At 36.1% G+C, this 10008-nt stretch overlaps 2 protein-coding genes across 2 annotated transcripts; both read left to right on the top strand.

The window, feature by feature from the left end:
• Positions 1 to 3382: 3382 nt before the first annotated feature.
• On the top strand, positions 3383 to 3746 carry LOC105454663 (probable serine/threonine-protein kinase atr1; the record flags this gene model as incomplete). The annotated part of the gene is made up of 2 exons (XM_011697453.1): positions 3383 to 3533; positions 3596 to 3746. Coding segments are annotated over 2 exons (285 nt in total), but the record flags the coding sequence as incomplete, so codon positions are not given.
• Positions 3745 to 9215, top strand: LOC105454775 (acetylcholinesterase-like). The gene is made up of 2 exons (XM_011697652.1): positions 3745 to 3807; positions 7797 to 9215. Exons 1-2 carry the CDS (start codon positions 3766 to 3768, stop codon positions 9213 to 9215), a joined length of 1461 nt encoding a protein of 486 aa, XP_011695954.1. The 5' UTR covers positions 3745 to 3765.
• The last annotated feature ends 793 nt before the right edge of the window (positions 9216 to 10008 follow it).

The following is a 10008-nucleotide window of genomic DNA, read 5'->3' as shown; positions in this document are numbered from 1 at the left end:
AGAGAGAGAGAGAGAGAGAGAGAGGTATTCAATTGAAAGTTTGAATATCAAATTACCTGTCTGCCTCAAGCTACATGCGATTAAAAAAACGTGGTATACTTAGAAAAGTTAAAATGACTTTAGAAACTCCAAATATCTTTGGCGAAAGAGCGATAATGTTCTCCTTCAAGCCAGGCAGTTTGTAGTAAAAGAAATGATTCTGTATCTTGTTTCCTTTTTCGGAAACAGGATTATCCAAGTCAAGTGACCCGAAAAACCTAAAGCTGAGAAGATAATCCAATTCTCTTAGAATGTTATCAATGAAACAATCACACAACTTAATTCTCAGTATCGATGGATTTATAATTATGCATGACAAATTGTTAATAAATTTGTGTTTTATTTTAGAACTGGATTTGATGCTTTATATCTTGATGAGTTTTAATTAAAATTTAGTGATTAGAGAGCTAATGAAGTATTGGATTTGATCCTTTAGACTTGTATTAATATCAGGATTCTATATTTATAAATGCATATGACCCTCTGAGCTCAATTACATTTACATTTTAAATATTTAAATTACAACTTGTGTTTGTGTTAATGATGATTAAATGTATGTTTACTAATTTGACACACGCTAGGGATTTCATAAGTTTTAAATAGAATATTTCGTTATAAATGATATTTGTAAAAAAAATAGAGCGACTATTTACTATTCAAAAATTATTATGTTGTTAAGAAATACAAAAAATTCACAGTTATTGAAATGAAATACTTATCCTGAATCGATTAAGATCATCTATTATCACAAGGATGTCGATTATGTATTATAATAGTGTAGAAGAAATATTTGTTTGCCCAAGTGTCATGGCTATTAGTCATAATGGAGTAGCTAGTACAAGAAGACGAGGAAATTTATAATTTAAAGCACAATTATGATAACGTAATCATTAAAGTTACTAGCGCAAAATATTACACTATTAAAAAAGTTAGCAATAGAAGAAGATATTTATTACATTCAAGTATATTAACATAAAAAATATGATTGTTATAATTATTAAAAGTTTAAATACATATTTGTGAATACAATCTTTTTTATTTAACGATAAAAATTTTAATTGGTTTTAATTAAATTTCACTATTAAAAATAGAATATTTTAAATTACAATTAAAAAAGAACGATGTTGTGATTGTCGCATAAAAACGATAATATCTGTAAAAGACTAAAACTAAATTCCGGGTAATTCCTTTCCAGATAATTGCTTTTCCTTGCTACTCTCGTGCTTGTAATCTCCGGGTAATAATTAAGTTATTTAAGGTTTACGGTGAATAATCGCAACCGGAAACGACAAATCCTAAAAGTATAGAGTAATATCTTTTAATAAATATTAGTAAGAGTTACAAAAAATATCTTTAAAATATAATTCATATAATTTTTAATATATTAGATCTAAATCGATATTAATCAATAACAATTTTTAACAATTCGTTTATTGTATTATAAAAAATAAGGCGTAAATGGATTTTCTCCATTCTATTTAAAACCGCAAATATTATTAATACGAGATAAAAATATTTTTGTGAAATATCTTTTTATAGGATAAATATTCACGAATAATTTTCTGTCATTTATATAATAATATTATGTCATTTCAATAAGAATATTATAAAAATAATAAAAAAATATTATTTACCTTATTTTACGAAAAATATATTTTACTAAAAATGAATCTTTTTAGAAATCAATCGTTTTACCTATTTTTATTTTTTTTCTCTTAACATTGCCATTTTATTAAAAAATGCTAATTTAGATAATAGCTAATTTAGATGCTATGAAAGGATAATTTACGGATTTAGTTACTGAAATACACAGAACGCTACTTTACGTTTGCAGATGGATTGTATTTTCTTCACGAGATTGCACGAAGAATGTGAAATGTGATCAGTACGAAATGCAATGAAAATGCTAAACGATTGATACTATGAAGGGTTGATGGATTAAAATTCCAATGTTACCGAAACACGAGAATGGTTTTTACGTTTATTCGTGACAATCGAGATGCAACAATTAAAAACTAAATATCAAATATCAGTTAGAGTTAGAATCAATATAAATAAAAAGATATTACAAGTTACAGTAGAAAGGTGTTAAAAAATTATATGTTTGTAAAACATATATAAAATTTTTTTATGTTATCTATTAATTTTGTCTATTAAATTTTAATCATGTAATCAGAGATATACATATAGAGATATACATAAATTTGAGACAATGAACATGACAGGTATGACGACAACATGTATATTAAAAATTATAAATTAGCATTTTTATTTTTTAATGCTAACTAAAAATTAACTTTTGTTAGAAAAATTATAAAATTAAAAGCATGCAGTTTAGAGTATAAAATTCAGCAAATCAGTTCGAGACATTTGATTAATATGCAATACATGGGTAAACATGCAATTATAACGTTTGTTAACGTTTCTTACAATTCAAACTATTTCCCGCATTCTTTCCTTTGATAATATTTTATTTTTTTAATATAAAAAAGTACATTTGTATATAATTTATGAAAATGTTACGAGTATTGTCTAATAATTATTAGAAAATTATTAAGCAATAACAACTGAAATATTAATGCACATATCATTGCACAATTTTGTGTGTGTGTGTGCGTGTGCACGTGCGCGCTCGCACGCGCATGCTGTAGATACTTTCAATTATCCCGTGTTGGATTACCTCAGCAAAAGGAAATAAATCAATTCGCAAAGAAATTTCGCAGATCACGTCGTCAACATTTGAGACTTCTGTCTTGAGAATCGGATCACAGCGGTGAGACACGAAACCTTTGGTGGCGTATCATATGTCACAGAGCGGGTGGTGCACGAAACACACTTTCGCGCGAACATTCTCTCGGTAATAGTTAACTGAAGCTGCTCCGTTTCGATCTATGATCAAGTAGAAGGAACCGAGTGGCGCGGAGCACGTCCATGCTCCTTATCGAAACAGGAAGAAATGACGATTTCTTCGGGGCATTCAGCGCTTCCCTGTGTGTGCTCGAGTGATTAAGGACCAAGGGATAAAGCTGGGTAGAGATACCGTCGTTATAGGTGGAACGACGTGGGCGTGCGAACGAATGAAACCGCGAGAGAGAATTGGAGAGAGAACGATCGAGAGGGTGAGAGATAGAGGGAGATTGAGAGATTGAGAGAGAGAGAGAGAGAGAGAGAGGGGGGGGAGGAGGGGGAGGAAAGGGAGAAGGAGCAAGGACAACGTTTGAAGATTGGGTCGCTTGTAGGTATGAGCGCGCGGCTTATGCGCGAGGCGTGCGCCACCATCACAACTACCACCACTACCACCACTACTACTACTACCACCACCACCATCACTACTACCACCACCACCACCACCATCACCATCACCACCACCACCACCACCGCCACCACCGCCAGCACCACCGCCACCACCATCAGCACCACCTCCACTTCTGCCTCCTCGATCAGTCGACCCCGTGCAACGCGGTATGCCGGCCGCCGCGTGATACTGTATCCATGTATGTGGTGCGCTCTTCGTGAAAGCCCGCCGGAATCGTAAAGTCGAAATCGTAATTTTCAGCAATCGTCATCGAGAAGCAAAGAAAGGATAGTGACTCCTACGTTGTGAGGAGTGACGCAAAGTCGCCTCTGGAGACGTTATACTTTAAGGGGTGGGGGGTGAAAAGAGGGGCGAGTAAGCGGAAGCGATTTTGAGAGAGGTGAAGCTCTATATTTTGCGCGCGTGCGTGTATGTATATTGTGCACGGGAGTGCGTATGGTAGGGAAAGTAGGGTGAGTTTAGAAAGCATGAAGAGGGAAGGAAGGAGAAAAGGAAACGGAGAAAGAAGGGAAGAAGGATCGTGACGGGGATGATCGGGCTCGAGAGAGAGGGTGGAAATTGGCCGTTTGAAAGCTCGTGGTTTTGATGAGGAATAGCTTGTCACTATTGGCGTGACTTTAGGGGCAATGGCGGTTCTCCCTCCAAAAAGTAACCCTAGAATTATTTTAGCTGATCGAGTTTGAGATTATTTGACAGAATACATATATCTCGGAAGAATTTTTTTCTTTTCCATTACATTTATAATTTAGTATTAAAAAACTGCCAAGTTTGTTTTTTACAAATAATGGTGATCCATTATTCAAGATGTGTCTTTACGTCTGGAATGTTCGCTTCACACTTGTGAAGTGTGAAGAACACATGTTAAAGTAATCTTTAGTTATGTTCTTAATTTTAAGATACTTTTTTTTTGCCTGTCGCGCTATTTTATATTCCTATCCTTCGTAATTCTCCTATTCTTTTGTTAATTAACTGACGTCTTCTTAAACTTAATTGATTTTTTCTCTTCAAGAAAAGCGTAACATACAATGATGAATTGATTCTAGCCAAAGGGGAAATAACAGCTCGACAATAGATTCTAAAAACTTTTTTTGGTCAAAGGATTAATTATTATATATAGGTATATATTTTACATTAATTGTTAGCCATATTTTACATTGTTAGATAAATTAGATTAATTAAATGACAAATGACTGAAAATCAAATTTTGAGTAATAGATTTTATCTTTGTTATTAACATCGAATGATCAAATATTGGAGTTTAAAGTCATATTGAATATGTGCTAAAATGTTCTTTAAAATGAAACATATGTACTCTCAATTATACATATTTGACAAATAAATCTATACACTCATATACTATCTATGAGCTTTTTGTGCTCTTACGCTGACAAGATTTTTAGCCAATCTTAACGAAATTTCCGATCATAGTGGTGGATATCTAATTGGTGATGTTTTAAATAATATGTCGCGTGGTGTGTAAATGCTTAGTAGTTTAATAGTATGCATACGAGCGTACGTCGCGTCGTCACGGGATTCTATCTTTGCTTCATGAAGCTTTAATGATGATTCGTGGTGGACTGCATTATTGCAATCGACACCCTGTGGTATTCCGGCGTTGCGGTTTACAACGGATACTACAGTCGGAAGTAGAAACTGATTCGTGAAATACGAAATTATTATCGTGTTTCGTAAACGGTCATGTAATACGATAATTGGAAAACTGAAGTAGGGAAGCGATTATCTATGCAAAGCATAATTTACACGATTAGTGATTCAAAATGGTTGCCTTTATAAATGTTACTTTAATTTTAGACGTGCAAGTCTGTTTAATAAACTTTCTGTTTTGTTTTAATTTTCGTTTTAATCTCTCTGGAAAGAGAAATAATTGTATAAAAATTAATAGCACTTGGTCGAACTAAAGAAACTTAATCGGGGGTAATATAATCGTTTATCAAGATAATAATCATTGTTTTATCGTAGTAAACAATAATTTATTATCACACATGATAATATTATGATTATTTTCGGGTTTTCTATAAAAAGATTACAATAAATTAAATTTTATTGTCGTATATGGTATGAGAAGTCATTCCTTATCAAATATTTTGAGTCTTAGTGAGTCGAATTGATTTATTTAACAAAGTACATGTATACGTCTCATTTTCTTTTTCTTTATTTTTTTAAATAGACTTAGAGAATCGAAAAAGAGAAATTACCGTCCCATCGTGCAAATGCCGGCTTTCCACTCGCTAACTTGTTGAGTCTTTCTCTCTTGGCAGATACGCTGCCCATGGGAAACGCTTTATGACAATTCTAAATCTTTTACGTGCAGGGTATTATTTTTCAATGACCTATAAAAGTTTTGTAGCAAAAGGAAATATCCAATGTAATATACCTATGTATATAATATTGGTGTTGCACCGTGGAATTTAATGTATGACCCACGTTTCTACAACGTATTTCGATTTTAACATTGATATTTCAAGTGTCCGAGTAAAACTGCATTGTTTTAATATCCTTACGAACAATCGTCTTTGGACATGTAGATATAAATAAAAAAGACGCTTAACACGCTTGATTAAATTAATTCATTAATATTCTTAAAGCAAATATATAATCCAAATGACTAGCGTCATTGTACAAAAAGATTTTTTTTAGAAGAGTAGAGCAATTTGGAGGAATAAAGTTTCTTGTGCAAGCTGTAGTTTTATAATGAATCGTGATTAAAAGATATTTGGCATATTTTTATTTTTCCAATAATACTTAATATATCATGTACAAGATGTTCCATTTTTATCCATTTTTTCCGTAATTATTGATAATATAACAAAATATCTGATACGAAAGTTGTCGAAGGATTTCGAGGGGAACACATTTTGGTCACGTTGTTTTTTTTATTTTTTTTTTTAAGTAAAGGCATTAAAAACATATGAAGTCCACTTTTTTAAACGGAATTATATAATTTTTTTACATAATGTGTTTCCTCTAATTATTCTACATATAAAAATATTAAGGTAAAGTTATCGAAATCAATACTTTATGAGAAATTTTATACGTTATAATGCTATATTTTGACATAAAATATGAAATATTCGTAAACTATTGATTTCTTGATAATTGTAACACTTTTATGTACAGAATAATGAGATGAATCGATTGGTGTAAAGAAAACACACAATTACTTTGCAAATAATGTGTAAAAATTGCAAATTTTTTTTTAAAAGCAACTATGTGTTTTCTTTATATACCAATCGATTCATCTCATTATTCTGGGCCTAAAAATATAGTATACCATTATCAAGAAATCAATAGTTTACGAGATATTTCATACTTTACGTCAAAATATGAAATATCTTGTAAAGTATTGATTTTTCGATAACTTTACCTTAACACTTTTATATGTAGAATAATTAGAGGAATCATGTTATGTAAAAAAAATTACATAATTTTATATAAAAAAGTGGAGATGATCTTCATATCTTTTTAGCGCCTCCATCTAGAAAAAAACCACGTGACGAACAAAATGTGTTCCCCTCGAAACCCTACAACTTTCATGTGAGACATTTTGTTGTATTATCAATAATTACGGGGACATCCTGTATATATATGTATGTTTAAGCATTAAAAAAAATTACGATATAGGGCGATCTATATGAAGCGTGAGTTACTGATATTTTCATCTTCACTGTGTGATTCGAGTTTAGAATTATTTCGCGAAAACTAAAAGTTAAGTGTATAATCGATATAGCACCATTGCAAAATCATTTTATTATTTTAGCTTAATGCACAATGTATTTTAATGCCAATTCTTAGGCAAATCGAGCAATTCAATAACTACGAATTCATTAAATCGCATTTATTCATTCGTGATATTAACGGATTGCGAAGGTTATCCTTTTTCAAAAACCGATATCAAATATAAATACATAGAGCGGTAAAAACACACAGAGTGGTGAGTGCCTTTTTACGGAGTGGCAAAGTTTTTCTCTGCTAAAAAGCAACACGCAAAGTGCATTGAGTGCAGGCTTGAACAAGATCGACGATTCCTAAGGAAACTCTATCCTTCAAAATCGCTTTACTCTTCACGAAAGAATCACTCTCCCGGCATTCCCCGCCCGATATCGCGATCCTTCCGATGCACCGTATGCATAAGAGGAAACTCCTTCCCAGACGGTGACGACGAAGACGAAGACGAAGACGAAGACGAAGACGAAGACGAAGACGAAGACGAAGACGACGAAGACGGAGACAAAGACAAAGACAAAGACGGCAACGACACGACGAGGGACAACGCCCGCCCGCGCGAAGCGTCTCGCTCCTGAAAATCTAACGAGATCGATGTGTGTCGAGTGAAAACTTGACGAACTCATTTCTTCGTAACACTGACGCTTGCCGAGATACGGCCGATGGACAAATAGCCGAGCCTATTTCCATTGTTTAGAAGAGGGTTTTCGAAGCGGGACACTCGAAGCGACGTCAATCGTTTGGCGGATTAGCAAAATTCCGAGCGCACTTCGCGAGTGTTCGATACTCCTTATCGAGCGTGGCTAGGATATTCGGTCTGATTATGAGTTCTTGGATGAACTGTCCGTCTTCGTTGCTGCTGTTGCTGCTAGGCTTGAGCCTGCACAGCGCGTGCATCACGCGAGCGAACGTTGCCGATCAGCAGCACGGTGGCCAAGAGGGTGGTCCGTCACACGAGTCCACCTTAGTGGTGGAGACTACTAGCGGGCTGATGCGCGGTTTCTCTCGCACGGTGCTCGATCGTGAGGTCCACGTGTTTTACGGAGTGCCGTTTGCAAAGCCTCCGGTCGGACCTTTGCGATTTCGTAAGCCACTACCGATCGAGCCATGGCACGGGATTCTGAACGCTACCACCTTGCCCAACAGCTGCTACCAGGAGCGCTACGAGTACTTTCCCGGTTTCGAAGGTGAGGAGATGTGGAATCCAAACACCAACATCTCCGAAGATTGTCTCTACCTGAACATCTGGGCGCCGCAGAAGCTGCGTCTACGTCACAAAGAATCGCCAGACAACGTCGGCAACAACGGAATGGCGATATTGGTGTGGGTCTACGGTGGTGGCTTCATGAGCGGCACTGCCACCCTGGACGTCTACGACGCCGACATTATGGCGGCGGCCAGTAATGCGATCATCGCCTCGATACAGTATCGTGTCGGAGCTTTCGGCTTTCTGTACCTCAAGCAGCACTTTATCAATAGCGAAGAGGCGCCGGGTAATATGGGTCTCTGGGACCAGGCCTTGGCTCTCAAGTGGCTCCGTGAAAACGCGCGCGTCTTCGGCGGCGATCCCGACTTGATCACGATTTTCGGCGAGTCCGCGGGTGGTAGTTCGGTATCCCTGCATCTCATCTCGCCGGTCACGCAAGGTCTAGTGCGTCGGGGTATCCTTCAGAGTGGCACCCTCAACGCCCCGTGGAGTTACATGACCGGCGAGAAAGCGAACGAGGTGGCTCGAGTGCTGGTGGATGATTGCGGATGCAATTCGACAATGCTGCAAGAAAACCCGGCACGAGTTATGGCTTGCATGAGGTCGGTGGACGCGAAAACTCTTTCAGTGCAGCAGTGGAACAGTTATTGGGGCATCCTCGGCTTCCCGTCGGCGCCTACCATCGACGGGGTCTTCCTGCCTAAGGATCCATTGGACTTGGTCAGAGAGGCGGATTTTAAAGACACCGAGATCCTGATTGGAAATAACGAGAATGAAGGTAGGAACACTGGCGGTGCGAGAGTGTTGTTTCACGGGTTTCACGAATTACTGCAGCCGACACTGTTTACGGTCGGCTGTGCTGTGCCAACGGCATTAAGCCAAGCTGTATGCCCGGCTGTTTGTAAATGAGAATATGTGTTTTCTCTATACTCCGCGGAGCCCACGTTCTTCGGGCTACAGAATGGCCGAGTAGATTGAACGGTCTCTTCCGGTTACGATTATTTCAGTATGTGTACAGTGGATAAGAATTCAATAGCGCACTGCAGTTCGCTATCAGTTTTCAACTCACAATCAGTTTACGCGTTTATGTGAAGATAAAGAGATTTACATATCACGTAGCGTCTGAATCTTAGACGTATCTTTTTTAAAAATTTTTTTTTTTAAGGCAATTTGTCACTTTTTAGTCTACAGAAAAGGCGTTTTTAGCAAATATGTAAAATTACGTACATATGTGCCCAGGATATACAATATACTATATGTTATACACATGTGTATGTTATAACTGTTATACATGCATCAAATTTTTTTCTCGATACATTTGACATATTCGACGTATTTGATTTCTTGACTTTTAAAAGTCAATTGTCAGTTTGTCAATGGCAGTTTTGAAATTTTTTCTTGCATCAAGCGCATCAGTTTATCGTTAAAATTCGGTGCAGAGATGCACTCACAGTGAATTATGTACATTGCCGATTTAGCATTTATATAGACGTTAATAAATATTGATGTTATATAAATGTCATTAAACGCTTTCAATCTCAGCAATCTTTGTTAATTGCATCTCACATTATAGTTAGTCAACCGTTTTATTCATTGCGCATTATGCGTACTATAGGTAAGTGTGCTCACGATTTAATTATTTCGCAATTAGGTATTTGATTCTACTTCACTGTCTGGGTATGCATATTTCTCGCGATAATTC

The sequence above is a fragment of the Wasmannia auropunctata genome, unplaced genomic scaffold (genome assembly GCF_000956235.1).
Source record: "Wasmannia auropunctata unplaced genomic scaffold, wasmannia.A_1.0 LD335976.1, whole genome shotgun sequence".
Taxonomy (NCBI): domain Eukaryota; kingdom Metazoa; phylum Arthropoda; class Insecta; order Hymenoptera; family Formicidae; genus Wasmannia; species Wasmannia auropunctata.
This window is presented reverse-complemented; position numbering and strand designations above follow the sequence as displayed.

Excerpts from the sequence above, each read along its gene's own strand:
- LOC105454775 (XM_011697652.1), top strand. The coding sequence starts at position 3,766 with ATGTATATTGTGCACGGGAGTGCGTATGGTAGGGAAAGTAGG. Across the intron at positions 3,808-7,796 it reads CGTATGGTAGGGAAAGTAGG|AAGAGGGTTTTCGAAGCGGG; the intron begins GTGAGTTTAGAA and ends TCCATTGTTTAG.